The 27,986-nt window shown below is 43.2% G+C and overlaps 2 protein-coding genes and 1 long non-coding RNA gene across 11 annotated transcripts in view; 2 read left to right on the forward strand and 1 right to left on the reverse strand.

Annotated features, from left to right (window-relative positions):
- The window catches only part of WWC3 (WWC family member 3), a 110,545-nt gene extending 100,167 nt beyond the window's left edge, over positions 1–10,378 (forward strand). For all 3 annotated transcript variants that reach the window (XM_055565111.1, XM_055565112.1, XM_055565113.1), the window contains 5 exons: positions 2,833–2,997; positions 3,838–3,930; positions 5,964–6,191; positions 6,335–6,462; positions 7,677–10,378. In XM_055565111.1, coding sequence (XP_055421086.1) covers positions 2,833–2,997; positions 3,838–3,930; positions 5,964–6,191; positions 6,335–6,462; positions 7,677–7,743 — 681 coding nt within the window. In that variant the 3' untranslated portion in view covers positions 7,744–10,378. The remainder of the gene's footprint in view (positions 1–2,832; positions 2,998–3,837; positions 3,931–5,963; positions 6,192–6,334; positions 6,463–7,676) is intronic.
- LOC129639845 (uncharacterized) lies at positions 3,306–26,424 on the reverse strand. 2 transcript variants are annotated; one of them, XR_008708629.1, is made up of 4 exons: positions 26,286–26,418; positions 13,997–14,113; positions 3,585–3,742; positions 3,306–3,437 (listed from the first exon to the last, which is right to left on the reverse strand). It is a non-coding gene; the product is annotated as an uncharacterized LOC129639845 (long non-coding RNA). The 2 variants fall into 2 exon arrangements; XR_008708630.1 differs by lacking the exon at positions 13,997–14,113 and having other exon boundaries at positions 26,286–26,424.
- CLCN4 (chloride voltage-gated channel 4) overlaps positions 24,829–27,986 on the forward strand; it is a 76,361-nt gene continuing 73,203 nt past the window's right edge. For 3 of the 6 annotated variants that reach the window (XM_055565117.1, XM_055565120.1, XM_055565119.1), the window contains exons 1-2: positions 25,062–25,198; positions 26,469–26,596. The gene's annotated coding sequence lies outside the window, so the exon portion shown is untranslated. Of the gene's footprint in view, positions 24,961–25,061; positions 25,199–26,343; positions 26,597–27,986 lie in introns of those variants that run through there. The other 3 variants (XM_055565115.1, XM_055565116.1, XM_055565114.1) reach the window with 3 other exon arrangements.

Consider the following 27,986-nt stretch of genomic DNA (forward strand, 5'->3'; position numbering starts at 1 on the left):
CAGACATATGAAAAGATGCTCAACATCACTAATCATTCAGTTCAGTTCAGTTCAGTCGCTCAGTCGTGTCCAACTCTTTGCGACCCCATGAATCGCAGCACGCCAGGCCTCCCTGTCCATCACCATCTCCCGGAGTTCACTCAGACTCACATCCATCGAGTCGGTGATGCCATCCAGCCATCTCATCCTCTGTCATCCCCTTTTCCTCCTGCCCCCAATCCCTCCCAGCATCAGAGTCTTTTCCAATGAGTCAACTCTTTGCATGAGGTGGCCAAAGTACTGGAGTTTCAGCTTTAGCATCATTCCTTCCAAAGAACACCCAGGGCTGATCTCCTTCAGAATGGACTGATTGGATCTCCTTGCAGTCCAAGGGACTCTCTCTCTTTTTTTTTTTTTTAAATTTTATTTTGTTTTTAAACTTTACATAATTGTATTAGTTTTGCCAAATATCAAAATGAATCCGCCACAGGTATACATGTGTTCCCCACTCTCAAGAGTCTTCTCCAACACCACAGTTCAAAAGCATCAATTCTTCAGTGCTCAGCTTTCTTCACGGTCCAACTCTCACATCCATACATGACCACTGGAAAAACCATAGCCTTGACTAGATGGACCTTTGTTGGCAAAGTAATGTCTCTGCTTTTCATTAGGAAAATGTAAATCAGAATCACAATGAGATATCACCATGTACCTGTCAGAAGGACTGTCATCAAAGACAACAGATAAACGTTGGAGAGGATGTAGAAAAAAGGGAACCCTTGTGCATTGTTGGTGGGACTGTAAGTTGGTGTGAACACTGTGAAAAACAGTATGGAGATTCTTCAAAAAATTAAAAATAGAACTACCATACACCTAGCCATTCCATTTCTGGATATTTTTCTGAAGAAAACAAAAATGCTAATAGAAAAGATACATGCACTCATGTTTATTGCAGGATGATTTATAATAACCAAGATACAGAAACAACCTAAATGCCCATCAATAAATGGGTAAAGAAAATGTGGTATGTGTGTGTGAAATTAAATATAGCCGTAAAGAAGAAGGGAATCTTGTCATTTGCAACAGCACAGATGGACCTAGAGATTATCATGCTAAATGGAGCAATCAGACAGAGAAAGACATATACTGCATGATTTCACTTGTTCAGTCACTAAGTCGTGTCCAACTCTTTGCAACCCCATGGACTGCAGCACACCAGGCTCTCCTTTCCTTCACTATCTCCTGGAATTTGCTCAAATACATGTCCATTGAATCAGTGAGACATCCAACCATCTCATCCTTTGCCATCCTTTTCTCTTTTTGTTTTCAATCTGTCCCAGCATCAGCGTTTTTTCCAATGAGTCAGTTCTTCTCATCAGGTGGCCAAAGTATTGAAGCTTCAGCTTCAGCATCAGTCCTTCCAATGAATATTCAGGGTTGATTTTTTTAAAAACTGACTGGTTTGATCTCCTTGCAGTCCAAGGGACTCTCAAGAGTCTTCTCCAGCACCACAGTTTGAAAACATAAGTTCTTCAGCACTCAGCCTTCTTTATGGTCCAGCTCTCACATGTGCACATGACTACTGGAAAAACCATAGCTTTGACTATATAGACTTAGACTATATATTTGCTGACTTTGTCAGCAAAGTGATGTCTCTGCTTTTCAATACATTGTCTAGGTTTGTTGTAGCTTTTCTTCCAAGGAGCAAGTGTTTTTTAATTTCATGTCTGCAGTCACCATCTGCAGTGATTTTGGAGCCCAAGAATATAAAATCTGTCACTGCTTCCACGTTTTCCCCTTCTATGGGCCACTTATATGTGGCATCTAAAAAAACTGAACAAATGAACAACCATAACAAAACAGCAACAGATTCATAGATACAGAGAATAAACTGGTGGTTGCCAGGGTGGAGGATGGGGGGAGGTGCAAGGATGAGGGAAATAAGGGAGATTATAAAATAAGGAAATCATATGGTCAGTAATATTGTATCAACTGTAACGTGGCAGATGGTAACTAGACTTATCATGGTGATCATTTTGTAATGTATAAAAATACAGAATCACTATCTTGAACACCTGAAGTTAATATAACAATGTAAGCCAGTTATGCTTCAGTAAAAATGAATGAATGAATGAATGAATGGCATCGTACAGTACACGGCGTCTTGTGACTGGCTTCTTTCACTCAGCCTGATGTTTTCAAGGCCCAGCACACTGTCGTTGTCTGTCAGCACTTCCCTCCTTCTCATCCCTTGTGTGAGTACAGGGCATTTTGTTTATCTACTCATCTGTCCATGGAGGTGTGGACTCCTTCCACCTTTCAGCTGTTTGAATAAGGCTGCTGTGAACCCGTCTGTGCGCAAGTATTTGAACACCTGTTTTCAGGTCTTTAGGGTATACACCTAGGAGTGGAATCACAGGGTCCTCCTTCAATTTTATCAGGATGTCTCTGGCACTGTGTTGAGAAGCATTTGAAGGGAAGAGGGAGGTGTGGAATCAGGGAGCCAGGTGAGAAGCCTCCTGCACTGAGCAGGCAGAACATGATGGTGACCCAGATGGAGAGTCAATGACAAGAGGTCACAACATGCTTAATCTTGAATACAGAGCCAACAGGACTTGATCTTGGACCAGATACAGGGTGTATGAAAGAGAGCTGAGTCCAGAATGATACGAAAACTTTTTTTGCTTCAACAAACTAGTTAGGTTGAGATGCTTGGCCGAGGGAATATCAGAAATTCTGGACGTGTTAAATGTGAAATGCCACATAGAAGTCCATGTGGAGGACGGAAGAGTGGGTCACATGGAGTTGATTGCTTATGTCCTAGCAAAAGTCATGGTAATAAATTGTATCTAGGTTGATAAGGAGACCAACACAGAAGATCTGTTCCCCGAAGAGGTAGCGAGTCTTCGGAAGGAGAGGCCCAGCCGCAGGGCCCGCGGCTCGCCCTTTGTTCGGAGCAGCACCATTGTCCGTTCTCAGACTTTCTCTCCTGGAGCACGAAGCCAATATGTTTGCAGAGTAAGTTGGGATTCCTTGCCACCTGTCTAGAAGTTTTCTTTATGTCCCCTTTATTTTTTTTTTCTTATTTATGCTAAAAGACATATAGGTTATCACAAATGATACCACTAAAGGAACACCATGCATGGGTGGGTAGGAAATTGATTTTGGTCTCATCTCCCCACTTTGCCCCAAGCAAATCTAACTCTGTGTGGAAAATAAGGCCATGAAGGCAAGGACTTTGCTTTCACGCAGATATACATTGATCCCAAAACAAGAACCCGCAGCCAAATAAAATACAGGCTGTCTTGGCTCCCATGAAGCTGGCATTATTTATTTTTCTTTTTAAAAGCGGGCCTTTTCCCTTGGTGAGCAGAGTAGGCGTTAGTCGTGTGCACTTGTCCTCCTGCCAGGAACAGGGCTCTTTCCTGGAACGCCGTTCTTTCCAGCTCTTGCCAAAGCTAGAAACACAGCAGACAAGAATGATTGATAAAAAAGTGAAAAACGCTGAGGACAGCACAGGCTTTCATGAGCGTCCCACCATATCAAGTGGCAGCTAGCACTGATAAGATGGAAATTGTGTTGCTGAATCAGCCTGGAAACCTCACCTGGTTTGGCTGATGGACGCAAGGGAGGAATGGGGAAGAGGGTTGGTCCGCTTATTCGCTCTGCCTTTGTTTTGCTTGAAACTCTTGTGTAGGTTTTCTTTTAAGTGATACCCAGAGTCCTGGTAAAAACTCTAAAAGCCTTAAGGGCGTGTGAGTACCTGCAGGAGAAACAGAGTAATCCAATTCAGAGTACACAGATGATGCGTGTGAATTCTTAAGGAAGTGTTTCTGAACCTTCGTCTTTTTGATGCAGCTTTATCGTAGTGACAGTGACAGTTCCACACTGCCTCGGAAGTCCCCCTTTGTGCGAAACACTCTGGAAAGACGGACCCTTCGCTATAAGCAGGTATGTGCCCACGTAGACTAATGTGTAGTCTATATGTACCCTGGGAGCTATTTCTACAAGCCTGACAAGGTAATATTTTAGCTATATTATTTGAAAGGCAATATATTTATTTCCTTCTTTACTTAGATGTAATTGCTTAAAACTGTATATAAAGCCAACATGTTACCAATATTTGTTTCCCAAGATAATGTCATAATCAAAGATAATACATGATCTTTACATTTTAAAATATAGTATAAACAATCAGCCATCCTATATCAGATTTTTTTTCTTTTTTGAAAAGCAAGTATATACAGTTTAGAAAATTTGAGGCTTTCAATGTGGAGCATTCTTCTACATGAGACTGTTTCTTTCATGTCCTTATATAACCAAGTTTTTTCCCCTACATCACACCAGTGTACAAAGTTTTGCTACTTTTAGTTTGTAAGTTCGTGGTTCCCTTACTTTCCTGGGGAAGGATTCTTTTAAAGAAAAATAAATTCCCAGATCTCCTTGTGGTGGTTTTGTTTAGAGTAGCTGTTGGCTGAGAATGAAAAGAAAATACATAATTCAGCTACAAACATATTTGTCAACAGCAATGCTGTTGGCATTTTGGCCTAGATCATTCTTTGTCGTGGGGGTGTCCTGTGCACTGTGGGAAGCTGAGCTCCATCTCTGGCCTTGACCCACTCGTTGCCAGTAGCATGCGCCTCCCCCCACCGCCAGTTGTGACAAAGAATATCCCCAGATGTTGCCAAGTGTCCCCTGAGTGGCTAAGTCACTCCTGGTTAAGAACTCTGTTATGAATTCAGCAGTGCTTTTACATGAATCTGTATTTATCAAGTCACTTATATTTGCATTTAACTTCTGCATATGTGCAAAATAGTGTTATGAGTATGTAAAACACATACAGTGGTTCAGTCCTCTGAAGAACGTTGATAGGCTCATGGATTTGTGATTTTGTTGCACTAACTGCCTTCCCCAGGGTTGTTTGCCATGCAGTGGGAAGTACTGCTCTCAACTCCATGTACAAAATTCTTTTCTCAGAACTTAAAAACAGCAGACTTGCTTATTACTTCAGGCTTATACAGGGAAAAACGTCTTTTGTTGTTTGGCCACATCATGTGGCTTGCAGTCTTAGGTTCTCCAGCAGGAATTGAACCTGAGGGAGAGGGGGGTGCCCTAACCACTGGACCATCTGGGAATTCCCTGGGAAGGAACTTTTTTTGACATTGTGTGTGTGTTTAAACAGAAAGCCCTCACATGGTTTATTTCATGCTTTTTTTCTCCCTTACACAGTAGATCATTAAGATTTTGCCATGTTGGTATAGGTTTCATCTTTTTCAATGGCTGTGTTCTCTGCTGGCCTCATAATGTATTTGATCACTTTTCTCTTGTTAAGTGAAAGTGTTAGTTGCTTAAGTGGTTGTCACCTCTTTGCAACCTCATGGACTGTAGCCCACCAGGCTCTTCTCCATGGAATTTCCCAGGCAAGAATACTGGAGTGGGTAGCCATTCCCTTCTTCAGGGGATATTCCCAACCAAGGGATCAAATCAGAGTCTCCCCTTTTACAGGCAGATTCTTTACCGTCTGAGCCACCAGGAAAGCCCTTTCTCTTGTTAGCTATTTAGAATTTTTTCCTCTCATAAACCTTTCTGCACAACATTGCCTGTGCCTTTCAAATGCAAGTCAAAATCAAATGTCAGAACCAAAGAAAGCTCATGTCAAGTTAACTTTCGCTTATATTGTCAAATAGCACTTGAGAAAGATGACTCCTGCCTGCCCCATGAGAGAGGGTATATTTCTGTGCACTTGGGCCAAAACCTAAGGTGGTCCTTCCACCGGACAGTTGGCTGTCACTGGCTTGCTCTTGGACATGGGTTTGAACCCCAGTCACCCACATGGATGTTGTGTTGAGAAATACCCCTCCAGCGACCCCTTCCCTGGATTAGGGGACAGGAGATGGGGACAGGCCAGGGTAAGAAGCTGCTGGCAGGGCGCGGGGGGTGGGGGGTGGGGGTGAGGTGGGGTGCTCAACTTCCCTGGACTGCAGCCCTGCAGGTCTTCCCTGGCGGCCCTGGCAGCACGCACATCCCTAGACCTGGAGCTGGACCTCCAGGCGTCGCGGACGCGGCAGCGGCAGCTGAACGAGGAGCTGTGCGCCCTGCGCGAGCTGCGCCAGCGCCTGGAGGATGCCCAGCTCCACGGCCACACCGACCTGCCAGCCTGGCTGCTACGAGACGAGCGCTTCCGGAGCCTGCTGCGGGAGGCCGAGCGGCAGGTGAGCGGGCGCCCTGGGTGGGGCGAGGGGGGCGGGCCGGCGGGCGGGACTTTCTCCCCCTCCCGGTGCCCCTCCCGCACCGGAGCTGGTATGGGCTTCTGGCGTTCTTCTCGTTGACTCCTCGTTGCTGGTTGCTGTTCCAGACGAGACAAACCAAACTTGACTTCCATCAAGAACAGGCAGCCGAGAAGATGCTGAAGAAGGCCTCTAAGGGGGTGTGCCAGCTGCGTGGGCAGAACCTCAAAGAGCCCATCCAAGTGCAGACGTTCAGGTGAGGAGAAGCCTGGGCCTCACTTTCCTACAGGCTTTTTTTTTACTGTCAGCCCTTTGTCGTTTTAAAAAGTCAAGTTAAGTATTGAAAAAGACCCGCAGGAGGTCAAGAACAAAGCAGAAATCTTCACTGCTGTTAGCATTGTGCAGTTCTCTTTTGATCTTCTTTTTTACCCCAAGCACTGTTTTTTTCAGCTACTTGTAATCATACTGTGCATTGGAGTTTGCATTTAGCTCTTTTTTAAAGTAAAATATCCCCTATTGCTGCATCATCTGTTACCTTTTTTTGGTAGTAATCTCTCATCTAATAGATATAATTTACTTCTAAACAATTTATCCCCTGCTTCTTTCCAGATGTTTGCTGTTGTAAACTACACAGTGATTCACATTTAGATACATACGCATATCACCTTTGCCTTTTTAGTTTTTGAATCATAATAGACATTTAGGGAAGCCTGCATATCCTACATATGAAATGTATCAGTGAATTGTCGTAAACACTACACAGCAATAATCAAATGTTATTAGCATTTCCAGATTTTCCATGCCAGAATAACCACTGTCTTGAATTTGAATAGCATAGACTAGCTTTCCCTGTTTTTATTTTTTTATGTGAGGAAAATTACCTAGTTATATCCATTTTCTTTTGTGTTTGGCTTTTTACAAAACCAAGGTGAAATTCACATAACATAAAATTAACCGCTTTAAAGTGAACAGTTCCATGCCATTTAGTACAGTCACAATCTGTCCAGTTTGAAAGCATTTCCATCACCCTAGAAGGAAACCCGTGACCCATTAAGCAGTCATTCCCCATCCCAGCCTCCCATCAGCTCCTGGCCACCACCATTCTCCTTTCTACGTCTGTGGGTTTGCCTGTTCTGGACCTTTCATGTAAGAGTAGTCAATTATGATTTAGAACTTGTATAGTTTTTCATTTATTCATACAGAAAAAATTTACTGAGCATCTCCATATACCAGGCACCATTCTAGTTACTGAAGAAAAACCCTTGCCCTCATGGGGCTTTGTAACCTCTATTAAAATTGGGAGGGGGTTGCAAAAAGATTTAGAGAATCTATATACAAACAGATGTGCTCCTGGGAATTGAAATTCAATGCATTCTCTCAGTAAGAAAAGCTCTCATTGATAGCAGATGCTCTTGCCAGATTTTGTTGGATTTCTGTCAACCCCTAACCTGTTATTCTTTCCAATCCCAGGGAGAAGATAGCATTTTTTACAAGACCAAGGATTAACGTACCTCCTCTGCCTGCCGATGATGTTTGATGTAGTGCTTTGTACACATGAAGTATTTATCTGCCTGTTTTATTTTAATGAAGTTCTTAGGCTAGCTAAATTTGTCTTTAAAATATTTGTGCAAAGCTATTAATATACACATTTTGTAAAAAAAACAAAACACATATATCTATACATATATATTTTATAATAGTGACGGCAACAGGGCTTGGTTTTTCCTTGTTGTGAAATTGACATCTCTGAAGACAGGTTATTTTATAAGAGACAATTATCATGTTAAGAGTGTACAGTTTTTAACGCTGTTTTATTTGACTTAAAGGCTGGAAGACAGAAACGAAGTGAGTTCAGGCAAATTCACTGTATTGTAATTTATTTATAGTACTTTTTTTTTCCTTGAAGGAAAATACTGACTTTAAGATGTATTTTAAGACTGAAATTTTGTTCTTCAGTATTTGTCATGCGGTAGAATGGAACTTTGGGGCCGGTTTTGTGTCTGACACCCGAAATGCAAACACTATGTGCTGAATTCTCCTCCTCCATGCATTTATCATGTATATCGTACACTTTGGCACCCTTTGTGTTCCCTTAAGATGCCACCGCAGGGGCTCAGTCAGGTGCCAACGCAGGGGCTCAATCGTCAGTCAGTGCCTGGTGCCCTGTGGGCACCTGGTGTCCCCGTGGCGCCAGGTCTGAAAGCGGTCCTAGAGCCCCTGGCGGTAGCCACACAGCCCGCCCTCCCCCGGCCTCTGCCTTTCTAGTCCGCCCTATCCAGTTGAGACTGAGACGCAACAAAGAGGGCAGTGGTGGAGCTTCTGCTCTGCTTGCAGGAAAGTGAAAACAGAAGGAAGGTGCATTTTCAGCGAGTCAGTGGATCCGCTGATGGATGGAGCCGTCACAGCACGGACATGAGAACCTTCCAAGGCGCTTTTTTGAGAAAGCAGGCTTCTGTGGGAGCCATATCTAGCCAGCAAGTGGCTCACAGGAGAGCATTTGCTTTCAATCAGATGGCCCCCGCCCCATACTGGAGTCGTCCTGATATTTCTTAAGAAATCTTAGAACTAGCTCACGAGGAAAAGAATTCTTTACGTAATACAACTATACCATCCTCATAAAATGCCAAATGGTATAGTTTGTCTACTACGTATTTATTATCTATGGAATGCACTCTCCTTCATGAGGCCTCGGAGAAGTAAACGAGGTGAATCACACAAAATGTAAGAGAAAACACCCTCGTCCCCACACCGCCGTCTTTCTGCCCTTCCCTTGAAAGTGTCCCCGCTCCCCCCTTAATCAGCAGCATCTTTCTTCTCATTAGTCTGTAACCACTCCCTTGTATAATCTGCCTTCATTTTCACATTTATTAAAAATGAATTTTGTAAAAGCATTTCATTGACCTATCACGGACAGTAAAGTTGTCAGTGGTGGTAAAGCTGAAAACTTTATGCTTTTTCACACTTGCCACTTATTGCTATGAATCTCTGCCTCTAGTCTCGATTTTTTTTTCTTTTTTTCCTTTGCTCATTTCCCTGTATACATACCCACAACAGAGGTAGAGACACATAAAACATCAGTGCCTGCCAAAAATGCCAGGAGACAGCATTAGTGAATTGGTCAGGATGGTGGCAGGCCCTCCCTGTTCCCAGCTGTTGAGACTGATGAATTGGCTGGCGCTAGGCTCTGGGGTGTGTGGAAAGCAAATCATGTACATTTCAGGTGCATGGCTCCCCAGAAGTGGGGCAGTCCCAGCCACCTTGCCTAGGCGCTCTGTAGCCACATTGCTACTTGAAGTGCTAACTGGGTTGAAGGGTTGAAGCAGCTTTTACTTTCAAGCCCTACAAAGTAGCAACGTAGGGAAACCCACTGTGCCTGTATAGAAAGCCTGCAAGGATTTGCAGATAAATGTCACTGCCCAGTCGAGACTGATGATTTTTGTCTGGCGTGCTTCTCCACCCCAGAGTTTAATGAAAACAAAAAGAAACCCCTGCTTTGCCTCACTAGAAACAGATCCAGTCTGTGCTTTGACATCAGTTCCAGGAGTGCTGCTTGCACCTTTCTGTGTGTCCCTCCCTCCCTCCTGAGTCTGTCTGCTTTTGCACCTGAATGGGACCATCCTAAGAAAGCAAAGAAAAGCCAGGCAGATGAAGGAGGGGAGGTGATGGGTTTCCTGCTGCTTGGCAGTCTGTGGCCAGAAGGGGCAGGTGGACAGCGATAGAGGCCAGCTGAGGAGGCAGGAGGATGCAGTGTCCCCTCATTGGCTTCTCTTTCATAACTTGATTTTGCAGCTTCTGACTGGTTAGGAAAATATCCCACATGTCTAAAAAGTGAAGTCCTATCGTCTTAAGGGGTATTTTCTTATGTTTAAGTTTGTCCATAACTGTGCCTTGTGGTAAGAAACCTCTGCCTTGTTTTATCAGCAGTTTAGTCCAGAAACAATCCAAAGTCTGCCACCAGGGTCCTTTAGGAACACTACAGCAAATAAAAGGGAATTTGGTCTTCCATTCATCTGGTAACTTAACTGTCACCACCGAAATATGTAACCTTCTGTTGTGGGAATAAGTTATAATCAGTATTCATCTCTATTTTTGTCTCTGTTCTAATTGTGTCATTTGTATCTTTTGAAAGTATTTCTTCTATAAAATTAAACTAACCTGCCTTAAAAACAGAATGGAAATTGTCTGATTTTTAAAAAATATAATTATAGACTTAAATATATAAAAATGTATATAAGAGATGAGATGGTTGGATGGCATCAATGATTCAATGAACATGAACTTAGGCGAACTCTGGAAGATGGTGATGGACAGGGAGGCCTGGCGTGCTGCAGTCCATGGGGTCGCAGAGTCAGACGTGACTTTGTGACTGAAAACAGCTTTTTCAACATAAAAATAGAGGTGTGAAAATAGAATAATACAATGAACACACATAAAGCCCTCTCCCTCACCCCTTCAATATGAATCATTCTTGGCCCATCTTCTTTGGTCTACACCAAACTTTCTCCTGTCCTCGGTTCCATCTTCTGAAGCAAATCCCATCCACCTTGGTTCAGCTGGAAACATTTCAGTATGTATGGCTAAGAGAGAAAGACATGCACAGTAGCCTTATCACATCATAATGTTTCAGTTCAGTTCAGTTCAATCACTCAGTCATGTCTGACTCTTTGCGACCCCACGAATTGCAGCACGCCAGGCCTCCCTGTCCATCACCAACTCCCGGAGTTCACTCAGACTCACGTCCATCGAGTCAGTGATGCCATCCAGCCATCTCATCCTCTGCAATCCGCTTCTCCTCCTGCCCTCAATCCCTCCTAGCATCAAAGTCTTTTCCAATGAGTCAACTCTTCACATGAGGTGGCCAAAGTACTGGAGTTTCAGCTTCAGCATCATTCCCTCCAAAGAAATCCCAGGACTGATCTCCTTCAGGATGGACTGGTTGGATCTCCTTGCAGTCCAAGGGACTCTCAAGAGTCTTCTCCAACACCACAGTTCAAAGGCATCAATTCTTCGGAGCTCAGCCTTCTTCACAGTCCAACTCTCACGTCCATACATGACCACTGGAAAAACCATAGCCTTGACTAGACGGACCTTTGTTGGCAAAGTAATGTCTCTGCTTTTCAATATGCTATCTAGGTTGGTCATAACTTTCCTTCCAAGGAGTAAGCATCTTTTAATATCATGGCTGCAATCACCATCTGCAGTGATTTTGGAGCCCCCAAAAATAAAGTCTGACACTATTTCCACTGTTTCCCCATCTATTTGCCATGAAGTGATGGGACCGGATGCCATGAACTTCATTTTCTGAATGTTGAGCTTTAAGCCAACTTTTTCACTCTCCACTTTCACTTTCATCAAGAGGCTTTTGAGTTCCTCTTCACTTTCTGCCATAAGGGTGGTGTCATCTGCATATCTGAGGTGATTGATATTTCTCCCGCCAGTCTTGATTCCAGCTTGTGTTTCTTCCAGCCTAGCGTTTCTCATGATGTACTCTGCATATGAGTTAAATAAGCAGGGTGACAATATACAGCCTTGATGTACTTCTTTTCCTATTTGGAACCAGTCTGTTGTGCCATGTCCAGTTCTAACTGTTGCTTCCTGACCTGCATACAGGTTTATCAAGAGGCAGGTCAGGTGGTCTGGTATTCCCATCTCTTTCAGAATTTTCCACAGTTTCTTGTGATCCACACAGTCAAAGGCTTTGGCATAGTCAATAAAAGCAGAAATAGATGTTTGTCTGGAACTCTCGTGCTTTTTCGATGATCCAGCAGATGCTGGCAATTTGGTCTCTGGTTCCTCCCTGCCTTTTCTAAAACCAGCTTGAACATCTGGAAGTTCACGGTTCACATATTGCTGAAGCCTGGCTTGGAGAATTTTGAGCATTACTTTACTAGCGTGTGAGATGAGTGCAATTGTGTGGTAGTTTGAGCATTCTTTGGCATTGCCTTTCTTTGGGATTGGAATGAAAACTGACCTTTTCCAGTCCTGTGGCCACTGCTGAGTTTTCCAAATTTGCTGACATATTGAGTGCAGCACTTTCACAGCATCATCTTTCAGGATTTGGAATAGCTCAACTGGAATTCTATCACCTCCACTAGCTTTGTTCGTAGTGATGCTTTCTAAGGTCCAGTTGACTTCACATTCCAGGATGTCCACACCATTGTGATTATCTGGGTTGTGAAGATCGTTTTTGTACAGTTCTTCTGTGTATTCTTGCCACCTCTTCTTAATATCTTCTGCTTCTGTTAGGTCCATACCATTTCTGTCCTTTATCAAGCCCATCTTTGCATGAAATGTTCCCTTGGTATCTCTAATTTTCTTGAAGAGATCTCTAGTCTTTCCCATTCTGTTGTTTTCCTCTATTTCTTTGCATTGATCGCTGAGGAAGGCTTTCTTATCTCTTGCTATTCTTTGGAACTCTGCATTCAGATGCTTATATCTTTCCTTTCTCCTTTGCTTTTTACTTCTCTTCTTTTCACAGCTATTTGTAAGGCCTCCCCAGACAGCCATTTTGCTTTTTTGCATTTCTTTTCCACGGGGATGGTCTTGATCCCTGTCTCCTGTACAATGTCATGAACCTCAGTCCATAGTTCATCAGGCACTCTATCTATCAGATCTAGTCCCTTAAATCTATTTCTCACTTCCACTGTATAATCATAAGGGATTTGATTTAGGTCATACCTGAATGGTCTAGTGGTTTTCCCTACTTTCTTCAATTTCCCTCCTCAATGGCATTCATCATCTGTGGCTCACCTTTTCACTTGTCTCAAGGTCATTCATTTTTTAATTGAGCAGAATCCAAATATCTCTTTTGGGGATTTTTTTTAAAAAGCCCATGTGCTTTTTTTGGTGTGTGTAGGGGGGTGAACTTTCTTTAGATAGAATTCATATACCATACAATTCACCTGTTTAAAGCATGTAATACATAATTCATTAATTTTTAGTATATTAAGTTTATTCATAGCACAAATGCTACAATCAATTGTAGAACTTTTTCCTCACCCTAGAAAGAAACCTTGTGCGCATTAACTGTCACCCCTATTTCTCCTCCCCCACCCCCTGACAACCACTGATCTTTCTCTGTGGATTTGCCTATTTTGGATGTTTCCTAGTAATGGAATCACTTGGTATGTGGCCTTTGTGTTGGTTTTGTTCTCTCGGCATCATGTTTTCCTGACTCATCTATATTGTAGCCTGTGTCAGGACTTCACTCCTTTTTATTGCTGAGTAATATTCCTTTGTGTAGATAGACCACATTGTGTTTATCTGTTCAGCAGTAGATGGAGATTTGGGTTTCCACTTTTTGCCTAATAGGGATAATGCTGCTATGAACGTTTGTGTACAAGTGTTTTTTTAAATTTATTTTTAATTGAAGGATAATTGCTTTACAATATTGTGTTAGTTTCTGCCATACATCAACATGAATCAGCCACAGGCATAATGTTTGCCCTCCCTCCTGAACCTCCTTCCAACTTACCACCCCATGTTACGATTTTTTGTGTGGACATAGGCCTTTATTTCTCTTGGGTCTATACCTAAAAGTGGAATAGTTAGATCATACGATAACTCTTTGTTTAATCATTTGAAGAACTGCCAAACTTTTCCAAAGCAGCTGCCCATTTTATATTCCATACCAGGGGATAGGAATATATAAGGGCTTCAATTTCTCCACTTTCTGGCCAACACTTGTCATTTTTCTCCTAGCCATCTTAATAGGTGTACAGTGATATCTCACTGGAGCTGTGTCTGTTTTTAATTCACAGAACCTATCCCCCATGCACACATACACGCACCTTTGTTATTTGTTGAAGAAACAAAGTTTTGTGTTCTCTAATCTCCCACAGTCTGGACTTGGCTCATTGTATCTCATTGTAGGTATAGGTTAAACATGTTCTTCTGAATTTTATTTCCTAAAATTAAATGCAGAGAAGAGCTATTGTTGAATCTAAAAGCTTGATCAGAGTCCAGTTTCTTTTTGTTCCCTTTCTTTTTGGGGGGCTGGGATGGATGGCAAGACATACCTTCATCTATCAAGTGAATTATAATTTTTCTTTTTATAGGGTTTGCAACTATTGATAATCCATACCTCTGTTCAGTTCAATTCAGTCACTCAGTTGTGTCCGACTCTTTGCGACCCCATGGACTGCAGCACACCAGGCCTCCCTGTTCATCACCAACTCCCGGAGGTTACTCAAACTCATATCCATTGAGTCGGTGATGCCATCCAACTATCTCATCTTCTGGGTAATGAGACCCAGACCCATCTTCTACCCATCTCATCTTCTGTCATCCCCTTCTCCCCCTGCCCTCAATCTTTCCCAGCATCAGGATCTTTTCAAATGAGTCAGCTCTTCACATCAGATGGCCAAAGTATTGGAGTTTTAGCTTCAACATCAGTCCTTCCAATGAATATTCAGGACTGATTTTCTTTAGGATGGACTGGTTGGATCTCCTTGCAGTCCAAGGAAGTCAATAGCTAGATCCATTAATTCACTAAAGGTTGCAAAATGATGATATTCTCTCAATTTTTAAGACATTATTATTTACTTTGAAATACTTAGGCTACAGTCCATGGGGTCGCAAGAGTTGGACACGACTTACCGACTAAACCACCACCACAACTTTTATAAAGAGAAATTTACCTATTTAGTTATTCTGTGGTATAGTCTGGAAAAAGCAAGATAAGTGCTTGATGTTTTTCTTTATTGACCAGTTTTAAAAATGATTCCCAGCACTGTTACAGTGGTGACCAATTTTTTTTTTTTTTGGTTTTTGGAATTTTTTTTAGTATGATTTTTTTGTTGTTCAGTTGCTCAGTCGCTCAGTCGTGTCTGACTTTGTGACCCCATGGACTGCAGCACGCCAGGGTTCCCTGTCCTTCACTATCTCCTGGATATTATTAATAATAATTATTACTAACACATAAATTTAAACATATTTGATATGCTTTAATCCATTGGAGTTGTTATCCTTACTGATGCTCAAATTCTCCCCTCTGTGGCTGGGGCAGCCTCTACTGGTTGACTCCTGGGTCCTTTTTATATGTCCCCAGAAGTCTGAGATGGCTTCATTGTTACTGAAATGGAACAGGACCCTTCAAAGCCTTCTCCGGGACAGACACTGCCCAGGCCCCATGTCTTCTATCCACCTCGTTTGTAGAAAAGCATTAGCATCCTAGACCTTCCCTGAGTTCCAAAAAGAAAAAATTAATAAGAAAAAAATACAGGAACAAAAGAAAATATTCAAGCAACATTAGTAATAGTTTAGCCATAAAACAAAGCCAAGAGTCTTTGGTTCCTCCTCAAGGGCTATACATAATACCCTGGGCCATATCCTTCAGTTGTTGGGCAGACTTGAGGTGGAAGGAGTCAACTGCATGCTGATCACCAGCATGTATGTAGACCCCAGATGGGTTGGAACCAGAAGGTTGATGATTGAGATTCCTGAAACATCACCCTGTTAGCTCACCATCAACCAATCAGAGAATTGTGCATGAGCTGATTACACACCCTGCCACCCTCTCCCTCACACCGTCTTTAAAAATCCTTTCCTGAAAGCTATTGGGGAGTTTGGGTCTTTTGAGCTGAGCTGCCCATTCTTATTTGGCCTTACAGTAAATGCTGTGCTTTCCTTCACTGCAACCCGGTAGTAGTAGATTTGCTTTGCTTTGCAATGAGCAAGCAGACCATTTGGTTTTGGTAACACCACCTTGCATGACTAGATGTTTCTGACCTAGACACAGTCATTTCTCCAAGGAGACTTGGTTTCTTGGTGCCGGGATGTTGAATGGGCTTTGTCTAACACACAGAAATAAATTGTCTGAGGAAACACACCTGCTGACAGAGCAAGAGACTTTATTGGGAAGGGGCGCCCGGGCAGAGAGCAACAGGGTAAGGGAACCCAGGAGAACTGCTTCTGCCACCTGACTCAAATTCTCAGGTTTTATGGTAATGGGATTAGCTTCTGGGTTGTCTCTGGCCAATCAGTCTGATACAGGGTCCTTCCTGGTGCACATGCATGCATTGTTCAGCCAAGATGGACGCCAGCAAGGAGGATTCTGGGAGGTGGCAGGACTTAACGGGCTGGCGTCTTCTCTCTCCTTTGGAGTTTTCCTCAAATTCTTCTGGTTGGTGGTAGGTTGTTAGTTCCTTGTTCCTTATCAGGACCCTCTGTTGTGACGATAACTCATGCAAGTGGTTACTATCATGCCTGGCCAGGGTGGGCGGTATCAGTCAGTGTTTCCTGAACAGGGTTACTCATTGCTGCGGTCGTTGTTATTATGATTTTAAGTAGATAGACAATATTGTCCTGTCATGCATCTCACTTTTTGCTTTGACAAAAGTAATCACACATGCCCTCTCGTTTTTAAAAGAGCATTTAATTAATTAGTTTGGCTGTGTCAGGTCTTCATTGTGTCATAAGGGATTTTTGTTGCAGAGTACCAGCTCTCTAGTTGTGAAGAGAGGGCTTAGCTGTCCTGAGGCATGTGTGATATTACTTACTGACTAGGGATTGAACCCATGTCCCCTGCATTGCAAGGTGGATTCTTAACCACTGGACCACCAGGGAAGTCCCTCACTCCTGTTATTTTGGATCAAGATTTGCAGGCCCCTGGTTAGATCCAAAGGCAGAGGTTACACATTTTATGGTGTTTGGAAACATCTTGCCTGGGACCTGCAGCCAGAGGCATGCAGCCTTCTGGAATCTGTGCTTTTCTGTCTTTCTCACCAACAGAATCTCACCAGATTGCTTTCCCTGCTCTGTAATTACAGGCAGAATTCCCTGAACAATAATCACAAATTGTTTTATTGCAATGAAATTAGTTTAAAAGAAATGCTTCACTGCACTGTCCAACAGAACAATCTGTGATAATGGAGTTATTTTATATCTGCACTAAAATATGGTTGCCACTAGCTGTATGTGGCAATCAGGCACCTGACATATAGCTAGTGTGACTGAGGAACTAGATCTGATAGATAGAGTGCCTGATGAACTATGGAATGAGGTTCGTGACATTGTACAGGAGACAGGGATCAAGACCATCCCCATGGAAAATAAATGCAAAAAAGCAAAATGGCTGTCTGGGGAGGCCTTACAAATAGCTGTGAAAAGAAGAGAAGTGAAAAGCAAAGGAGAAAAGGAAAGATATAAGCATCTGAATGCAGAGTTCCAAAGAATAGCAAGAAGAGATAAGAAAGCCTTCTTCAGCGATCAATGCAAAGAAATAGAGGAAAACAACAGAATGGGAAAGACTAGAGATCTCTTCAAGAAAATTAGAGATACCAAGGGAACATTTCATGCAAAGATGGGCTTGATAAAGGACAGAAATGGTATGGACCTAACAGAAGCAGAAGATATTAAGAAGAGGTGGCAAGAATACACAGAAGAACTGTACAAAAACGATCTTCACAACCCAGATAATCACAATGGTGTGGACATCCTAGAATGTGAAGTCAACTGGGCCTTAGAAAGCATCACTACAAACAAAGCTAGTGGAGGTGATAGAATTCCAGTTGAGCTATTCCAAATCCTGAAAGATGATGCTGTGAAAGTGCTGCACTCAATATGTCAGCAAATTTGGAAAACTCAGCAGTGGCCACAGGACTGGAAAAGGTCAGTTTTCATTCCAATCCCAAAGAAAGGCAATGCCAAAGAATGCTCAAACTACCGCACAATTGCACTCATCTCACACGCTAGTAAAGTAATGCTCAAAATTCTCCAAGCCAGGCTTCAGCAATATGTGAACCGTGAACTTCCAGATGTTCAAGCTGGTTTTAGAAAAGGCAGGGAGGAACCAGAGACCAAATTGCCAGCATCTGCTGGATCATCGAAAAAGCACGAGAGTTCCAGACAAACATCTATTTCTGCTTTTATTGACTATGCCAAAGCCTTTGACTGTGTGGATCACAAGAAACTGTGGAAAATTCTGAAAGAGATGGGAATACCAGACCACCTGACCTGCCTCTTGATAAACCTGTATGCAGGTCAGGAAGCAACAGTTAGAACTGGACATGGAGCAACAGACTGGTTCCAAATAGGAAAAGGAGTACATCAAGGCTGTATATTGTCACCCTGCTTATTTAACTCATATGCCGAGTACATCATGAGAAACGCTAGGCTGGAAGAAACACAAGCTGGAATCAAGACTGGCGGGAGAAATATCAATCACCTCAGATATGCAGATGACACCACCCTTATGGCAGAAAGTGAAGAGGAACTCAAAAGCCTCTTGATGAAAGTGAAAGTGGAGAGTGAAAAAGTTGGCTTAAAGCTCAACATTCAGAAAACGAAGATCATGGCATCCGGTCCCATCACTTCATGGCAAATAGATGGGGAAACAGTGGAAACAGTGTCAGACTTTATTTTGGGGGGCTCCAAAATCACTGCAGATGGTGATTGCAGCCATGATATTAAAAGATGCTTACTCCTTGGAAGGAAAGTTATGACCAACCTAGATAGCATATTGAAAAGCAGAGACATTACTTTGCCAACAAAGGTTCGTCTAGTCAAGGCTATGGTTTTTCCGGTGGTCATGTATGGACGTGAGAGTTGGACTGTGAAGAAGGCTGAGCGCCGAAGAATTGATGCTTTTGAACTGTGGTGTTGGAGAAGACTCTTGAGTGTCCCTTGGACTGCAAGGAGATCCAACCAGTCCATCCTGAAGGAGATCAGTCCTGGGATTTCTTTGGAGGGAATGATGCTGAAGCTGAAACTCCAGTACTTCGGCCACCTCATGTGAAGAGTTGACTCATTGGAAAAGACTCTGATGCTGGGAGGGATTGGGGGCAGGAGGAGAAGGGGACAGAGGATGAGATGGCTGGATGGCATCACTGACTCGACGGACATGAGTCTGAGTGAACTCTGGGAGTTGGTGATGGACAGGGAGGCCTGGCGTGCTGCAATTCATGGAGTCGCAAAGAGTCAGACACGACTGAGTGACTGATCTGATCTGATCTGATCTCTGACTGAGGAACTGAATTTTTTATTTTATTAATTTAAATTAACTTTAAGTAGTAGCTTGTGGTGGTTGTTGTTCAGTTGCTCAGTTGCGTCCAACTCTTTGCAACCCCATAGACTGCATCAAGCCAGGGTCCTCAATCCTCCACTATGCCGGGAAATAAACTCTTTTCTCGTACCTAGACAAGGGGCAACTTTTCTTACCCGAGAACTGGCTTTTCAGAAAAGCCGTTCCTTGTCCAGGTGCTTTGGATTGGAAATATGATTTTTGTAAAATTGCGCTGCTTCAATATAGTAGCCACTAACCACATGCTGGAGAAGACTCTTGAGAGTCCCTTGGACTACAAGGAGATCCAACCAGTCAGATTCATGTTGACTGAGTCAGTGATGCCATCCAACCATCTCATCTTCTGCCACCCTCTTCTCCTTTTGCCTTCAATCTTTTCCAGCATCAGGGTCTTTTCCAATGAGTCAGTTCTTCACATCAGGTGGCCACAGTACTGGAGCTTCAGCTCCAGCATCAGTCCTTCCAATGAATATTCAGCATTGATTTCCTTTAGGACTGACTGGTTGGATCTCCTTGTAGTCCAAGGGACTCACGAGAGTCTTCTCCATCATGTGGTTAGTGGCTACTATATTGAAGCAGTGCAGTTTTACAAAAATCATATTTCCAATCCAAAGCACCTGGACAAGGAACGGCTTTTCTGAAAAGCCAGTTCTCGGGTAAGAAAAGTTGCCCCTTGTCTAGGTGTGAGAAAAGAGTTTACTTCCAGAACTTCCCTGTTGGTCCAGTGCTTAAGACTGCATTTTCAATGCAGGGGACACTATTTTGGTCCCTGGTCAGGGAACTAAGATCCACATAAAAGAATGTACTTCAATTGCCTGGGTACCATGGAGATATATAATGCCACTGTCCAACTACAGGCTCAGTAGTTTGAAGCTGGCTGTGGTGGAAGAGTTTACACCCTTGCCATCTGCAACTGCTACAAGTCAAGCTTTCCAACCCCTCCCATCCCCTCCCTTGGAGAGCTGGGTTATTGAACTTTGACCAGCATACCACTGTGTTTATGCTAATTTGAGGAGCCAAGCCTACTGAACTGCCTTGGAACAATCTGAGTCTACTGGCACCCAAAGAGAAAAAGGAAAGGCTATCTACTAACAGTTCTTTTCTGAGAGGGCAAGGATTTGCTTAGCTCTCAAGGGTGGCTCAGATGGTAAAGAATCCGTCTGCCAGTGCAGGAAACATAGATTCGATCCCTGGGTCGAGAAGATCCCCTGGAGGAGGGCATGTCAACCCACTCCACTATTCTTGCCTGGGAAATCCCACAGACAGAGGAGCCTGGCGGGCTATATAGTCCATGGAGTTGCAAAGAGTCAGACACGAATGAACAACCAACACTTTCTTTCAGTGCTACCCAGGATCTTCTCTCAGGCTTCCTGGAATGACAACATCTTTGACAATGATGCTGCTGTAGAAGTGCAGAGAGTTTTCAAGGCTGATGTTTGTCACCACAAACAGGGTAATGTGGTCCACATTTGTAACTTTCAGGTGTGCATCACAGTCTGTGACTGCAGCTCAGAGTGTCTGGGGAAGGTTGGATGGCACCTTCTTATCATCTACCTCTTTCACTTATTTCCCATATCTTTTGTGAGTTGGCCATGTGCACAGCACCCAACTAGGTAAGGGGGCTCGTACACATTTGCTCACTTGGACAGTGTGACTGGATGCACATGAGCTCAGGACAAAGAGATGGAACAGGTCTTCACCTCCAGGTTTTATCAGACACCCCGTTTATAGTACAATGTACCAGCTACACAGGGCTAGAATTCTCAAGAGGTGAGAAAGGCACTATAGCCTTGGAGGCAAAATTTAAGTGGGTATCAAAAGATTTTGTCATCAAGATAATAGATTATTCATGAAAATCAAAATTAATGCCCACATTCACCATGAGCAAAATGTCACATTTTACAATAAAAACAAGTTGTGTGTTTGATGAGTCTGTATTACTGTGCCAAGGGCACAGTCATTTCCAACTGGCTGGGAGTTCTAAATGTTCTCTTGCACATGCTCTGCTTGCACCTGTGGGTGCGTTTATATGAATTGAGAATGGTGTGCAAATGAATTGGGTCATGCGGGGCTTTATATGTAGGGGTGTGTGTGTGTGTGTGTGTTTGTCTTTTTAACATTTTTTAAATTTATTTATATTTTTGGCTGTGCTGGCTCTTCATTACTGTGCAGGCTTTTCTCTCTAGTTGTGGCTAGCAGGGGCTGCTCTCTAGTTGCAGTGTGAACACTTCTCATTGCGGTGGCTTGTCGTGCCATGGAGCACAGGCTCCAGGGCACGTGGGCTCAGTCGCTGCGGCTCGTGGGCTCTAAAGTGCAGGCTCAATAGTTGTGGTGCATGGGCTTAGTTGCTCTGTGGCGGCAAGTAGGATCTTTCTGGGCCAGGGATCGAACCTGAGTCTCTTGTGTCTCCTGCATTGGCAGATGGATTCTTAACCACCATACCATGAGGGAAAGCCCTGATTGTGAGTCAGTATACCTTTTTCTACTTGTATGTGAGGATATTTTGATAAGCATATATAGGGGTACACATTTTCCCTTGTTTCTCAGACTTTAGTAAAGCTCTACCAACACTGTTTACTCTTGCCAGATCTCTCATGTAAGCCTCGAAACTGCAGCAGGTGGTGGATACTGTTACTACCCTTACTGCTCCCCACTCTCCAGAAGGAAAAATCCAGGCTTGCAGAAGCTTGGCAAACAGCACAGACAGTAACATGTAACACAGTCATGTATTACTTTAAGGTAGTATCTGAGAACATTTAGAGAACATGTTGGTTCTGGTGTAACACTGTATCTCAGATAGTTTTTTTTTTTTTTTTAATTTTAAATCATGTTATGTGTTCCCATGTCTATGAAAACTTCCCTCTCCTCTCGGTGCCCCAGCCACTAAGCTCTGCTCTCCAGAGATGACCACTGTTCACAGTTTCCTGTGCACTGATTCTGAAATAGTTTATGAATATACAAGCAATTAGGGCTTACCAGGTGGCACTGTGGTAAAGAACCCGCCTGCCTATGGAGGAGACAGAAGAGATCAAGGGTATGATCCCTGGGTCGGGAAGATCCCCTGGAGTAAGAATTGGCAACCTCCTCCAGTATTTTCTTGCCTGGAAAATTCCATGGACAGAGGAGCCTGGATGGTTACAGCCCGGAGGTGGGGGGGTGTCACAAAGAATGGGACACGACTGAGTGACTGAGCACAGGCACACACATACAGGCAATTAGACTTTCCCTGTGCCAGCAGTACCACATTTAAGGCATTATCATGAGACAGAGCTTCCAGCACGTTATATGACAGTGAACAGGAAGGGGAACTTCCCTGGTGGTTCAGTGGTGAAGGATCTATCTGCCAATACAGGAGACATCGGTTCGATCCCTGGTCCGGGAAGATCCCACATGCCCCGGAGCTATTAAGCCAGTGTGTCGCAACTACTGAGCCTGTGTGCCTAGAGCCTGCGCTCTATAACAAGAGAAGCCACCACTCTCCACAACTAGAGAAAAGCCTGCACAGAAAGAAGACCCAGCATAGTCACAAGTGAATAAAGAAATTTTTTTTTAAAGAAAATGGAGATAACACCATTATATATATATATATATATTAAAAAAAATGACTGGAAGGGCCTTCCCTGATGGTCCAGTGGTTAAGATTCAGAACTTTCAATGCAGGGGGCCTGGGTTTGATCCCTGGTCAGGGAACTAAGATCCCACAAGCCTTGTGGCCATAAATAAATAAATAGGCTGTGAAATGGAAAATTCGGGGCATCAAATTATACTTTATATGCAAGGTTTCTTGGCACCCCCCAATCTCCCCCCCCAGCTGTGACAACCCCAATTGTCCCCAGGCCTTACCAAATGTTCCAGCAGCAGATAAGAGGGGGAAAATGTGAAAAATTCAAAGGGATTAACAAGTAGAAATGTGTGAAGAAAATAGAAGGCACCAATATGGAGAAATTAACACTCAAAGGTTATTACATAAGCGTTTGAAGAATCTTTTTAGGAAGGATTGTAACGGCTAACTTTGAATCTTCACACAGAGCAGAATAAGGAGTGACTTTAAATGGATGAGAAATTAAGGCTGAACCTACAGAGGATGAAAGGGTAATTCCAGTTCCGAGTTGCCACCTTCTTTCCTAAACATTTTTATGGGCAGAATAAACTGAGAAGACTAGGAATTGTTCTCTCCTGAGGTTAAAATCCATAATCTTCAAGTTATGAAATATGCATCAAAAAGTAGCAAAATACACATATTCCATGATCATGTCTCCTATGGTGCTTTAAAAAAAACCCAAACAATAGCAATTTCTTGTTACAAACGCATTGCAGGTTAATCGTAGGAAAATTAGAAAACCAGCTAAGCCAAAGGGAGGAAAAGGAGAAAAACCCTTAATCTCACTGAGTGAAAATACTAAGGGTGATACTTTAATGAATGTGCTTCCCAGTTGTTTTCTATATTCATATATAAAACATATGTAAAACTTTTCCCTTCTTCCCAGTTTTTTGACTAGTCTAATAATTAAATTGATACAAAATGGATTAACAGGAGAAAAATAAATTTAATTTCCTATTGTAGGGGACTCCAAGAAGTCATCAAAGCAGGCAGCTTTTATACCTTCTAGACAGGGAAACAATGTGGCAAAATGGAGAAACAAGAGGGTCCCAGAAGGCTAGCAAATTAGTGAAGTTAGCAAGGCTTGTTTATACAGCCTTCCAGGAGGTGAATTCCTTTTATCCACTGGTACAGGGAGGGTAATTTCACGTGCTTTTAGGGGGGCCAAGGAAGGTCAGTGTCTATTTTACACAGACTGTTTAAAAATCGAAATGCCAAGTGACATATTTGGGGTGGCATATTTTGCTTCCCTTCAACACGTACAGACATACATTCGTTCCATCATTCAGCACATAACACTTTGGAAGTTGCTTTTTTTTCATTTAATAGACCGTGGATGTCTTTCCAGGTCAAAAAATACCTACTACCAGATATTTAATTCTTCCACTGTACCTGTGTCTTACAACTGAACCCACCCTCTCGTTTTGGCCACTTAACTTGCTTCTGGTGCTTTGAGGTCATAAATAATATTGCAGCAGTTTTTCCTTTCACAATTCTTTCCATTCCTTCCCTTTTTTCCCCCTGGATCAAGTTCCTGGCCCACTGTATGGGCCTGCACTTATTTGCAAGGCTTTTGGTAGGAATTGCTAAACAGCCCACCAGGAAGATTGATTATTTACATTTTTTATGGGTGGTATCTGTTTTTTTGTTTATTTGTTTGCTTTAGTTGTGTTGTTTTCTGTTTTTGTTTTTATTTTGGTAAACCTCTGCCTAAAGGACAATTTCATAGGTGGGGGTGGAGGATGTCGGAAGTGACCTCATTCTGTTGAAAATTACTGCGCCCTGAATCCTCTGTTTGCTGTAATGTTTTTTACACTTGAGCAATCACCTGGAGAAGGTGAAACCTACTGACCAAAAAAAAAAAAAAAAAAAAAATCGCCTCACGCCGAGGAAGGTGCCTTTAGTCATTTCCGTTAAGTCGGAGCACAAAGCATGTCATTTCAGACCTCGGAGGGCATAATATAGATCATCCCCGGCCCCACCTCCATTGATTCTTGGAACACCCATCACTGTCGTCCACCGAGCCCAGTCCCAGCGAGTAGCGCGTCCCGTATCGGGGACGCGGAGTTCTCTCTGGACCCGAAGGCACCGGCTGTACGAGGCGAACCAGATGGGCAGGGCCAGCCTCCGAGGTGACCGAGCCGGCTGGGTAGGGTTGAGAGGCTGGGTGGAGCACGTGACACTCCCAGACTGGCTCTCGGCAGGGGGTAGTGGGGGGGGGGGTTGGGGGTGGGGCCGGCCCGGGGCGCCTGAGGCTGAAATCGACATTTGCCTCTGGCAGGAAAATGAACTTGTCAGACCCTCAACCCACTGGAGCAGGGGATTACGGTAGCATTTAAATTTTATATCCCACGAAGCTGAAAGCAGAAGGTAAGTTACTTATCCCTCAGAAAAACAGATGAGAGGAGGGCCCGAGAATACCATGTGGCCACTTTGTTGATTTTTAAAATCGAGTTGAAAATAATCGATTGCTGTTGAGAGGCAAGGGCCAAATTACAGACTGATCTTCTTAACAGAAATTCGGTTAATCCGGAGGGAATGGTGGTAAAAGCGTCCAGGGTTAAATATAGAAGGACACGAAAGCTGCCGGAATAAATAGCAAGTAACCCTGGCCTACTCGTGAAACAATCTATTTCACATCTCTTTCAGGGGCGCCAGCGAAGGGAATGTTAAAATTGCCATTTAAACTCAAACGAAAAGAAACTAATCTATATGAAGCTGGAAATCAAATAAAAACAGTTCCTGCTTTTGCCCTTTCACATTTCGAAAACGTTCATGCGGTTTGGCAAGAAAGTTGATATTTTCACAGTTTGAGTCTGAAATATGCCATTTCAAATTTACGAAATGGTCACAGTTGGAATTTTCTAAGTCTTTCTAGGCAAGGCTGTTTCAGTTGTGAATGAGAAATATTGACATTGTACGTATTTTCTGCAATAGTGAGATGATTCACTTCTGCAGAATGTGATAAAAATTAGAAAACGTGAAATAATGAGTTACTGTGAATTAACTTTCATGTCTGAGAGATTAAATTCTTTGCCAGAAGATTTACTAAAACAGACACAAGTACAACGTTCATGCAATAGCACTTAATTTTAAATCATCAAATGTTCAAGTAAGAAGTATAAATATGCGATGGCACAGTTTTTTTTTTTCAAAACCACATTAATATTGGCATGCATTATTTGTTACGGAGTAATAGAAAGCATTATTACTGCAATTAGTATTATATGCCACTACGAATATACTTCAGATTAATGCTTTTGATACACGATTTGAAACATGGACCCTCTGTGCAAAGTATGTATATGCACTCCATATTTTAACTGTCATTTTGATTTGCACAAAATAGATTTGTTTAGTTCTCCATTGCATTTGATGAAGACTGAAAAATAAAAGACTAAATCATTTCCTTTCATTACTAATCCCCTTAGTGCTAGCTCTTTTGAAATCCTATTACCTGCGTGGAGCCTGGAATCATTTGGGTCTTCCCTTCGTGTGCTGTTTGTTTCCCACAGTTCGTGCAAGTCTAGGCCAGCTGCCCACATCAAACACACCGCCCAGAACGGAGGCCAAAGCGGGGCTTCCCGGCCACTCCCTCCTCACTTCCAGGGTCTTCCCACCCTCCCCTCTTTGCCCCTAGGCCATCACGTGGCGGTATGGGCACCGCCTCCCGGTGACGTCAGCGCGCTCGCAGCCGTCGCGCTGAAGAAAGGATGCTCTAGGATGCGGTGCAGGTGGGCGACCGGCCTGCGCCATGCGGCACTGCAGGTAAGAGACTCTGCAGGCGGAGCCCCTGTAGCCCGTCGGCGCCCCAGAAAACGAAAGTAGGGGCTCTGGCTGTTGGGGCTGCAGCAGGCATCAGGCATCAGGGGGGCGCGGGGGCAGGAGTGGAGGGCGACTGTTGTAGGCTCACGCGTGACTTGAGTCTTGTCGTGCCCATCCATCCCGGGAAAGTGGCCTGGGGCCAGACAGAAAGACCCGGCCTCCTGCACAGGAGGGGAAAAAAATCAGGAATGAACACAATACATGCATTGTAAGAGAGAGAGGCTTGTCCGAGAGAACTGTCAACTGTTTACCGACTGTCAGAGTGATTCTTAAATAATGACACATTTACTAATTCTTCTTACAGGGGTTTGTTTTGTTCTCAGTATTTAGCCTGATTTCTTTCAAAGCCAAAGCTGCTTTGCTTGAAATGGAACGGAAACTTACTGGTTAGCAATTGAAGAGCTAGATGTGCGGTCTAAATTGTTTTGCATTATTTTGCAAGATTGTAGCGTTTAAAGGGGATATGTCAGAAATGTTTGTTTCCTCCTGGTGTTTTAAATAGATTAAAAAAAATTAACAGTATCCAATAAAATAAAGCTTCCAATAGGCGTGTAAGAGAAGGCAAACCAGTTATATCTCTTAAGAACAAAATGGTCTTTAGAAGGGGGTGGAGCTGAATACCAAACCCTATGATTTTTCAGTGTTTTTTTTAATTCCCTTGCTAAATAATTTGCTTGCTGGAAGAAGGGGCTTGATGATGCAGCGACAGATGAAGGGGGAATCAGGTGACTTCAATTTTAACAGGACAGGGTGTGGGATTTTAATGAACACTTTTGAGATTTCCCACCTGTGTTTGCATTCCTTTCTCTCCTTCACATATGAGGCCAGGATATATGCAGTACCCTTAGGAAGAGAATATGATCGATCTTACCTGTAAAACGTGATCCCCTGGGAAGCCGTGGTATTGCTAAATTGTACTGGACCTCACACCATGTATCCTTTGACCCATCCAGCAATTGTTGGAGGACCAGTAAAACAATGCTGTTTTAGTTGATAATTGAAGAAGGCGTTTCTTTCAGCAATTGGACACCCTGATGTTTTGCTACAGTAATTTAGTAATTAATTTACTGCAGTTTTCTTCATTTGGCTCAGGTTGACTACAAGACTTTTATGATCCTCTTGTTCCCATGCTCCTTTCTCCCCCAGCCCAACCCTAGACAGAGCAGAGCAGATGATAGATAGCAGAGACCTAGCTCCACCTCTGCCTTTGGGACTGTGCAACTTGGACCAAGTCACTTTGTGCCTTTGGGCCTCAGTTTTCTTGTCCTCAACGTAACCAAGGAGTATTATATCAGGGTTTCTCAGCCTTGACACTATTGACATTTTGTCGTTG

This window comes from Bubalus kerabau, chromosome X (genome assembly GCF_029407905.1).
Source record: "Bubalus kerabau isolate K-KA32 ecotype Philippines breed swamp buffalo chromosome X, PCC_UOA_SB_1v2, whole genome shotgun sequence".
Classification (NCBI taxonomy): domain Eukaryota; kingdom Metazoa; phylum Chordata; class Mammalia; order Artiodactyla; family Bovidae; genus Bubalus; species Bubalus kerabau.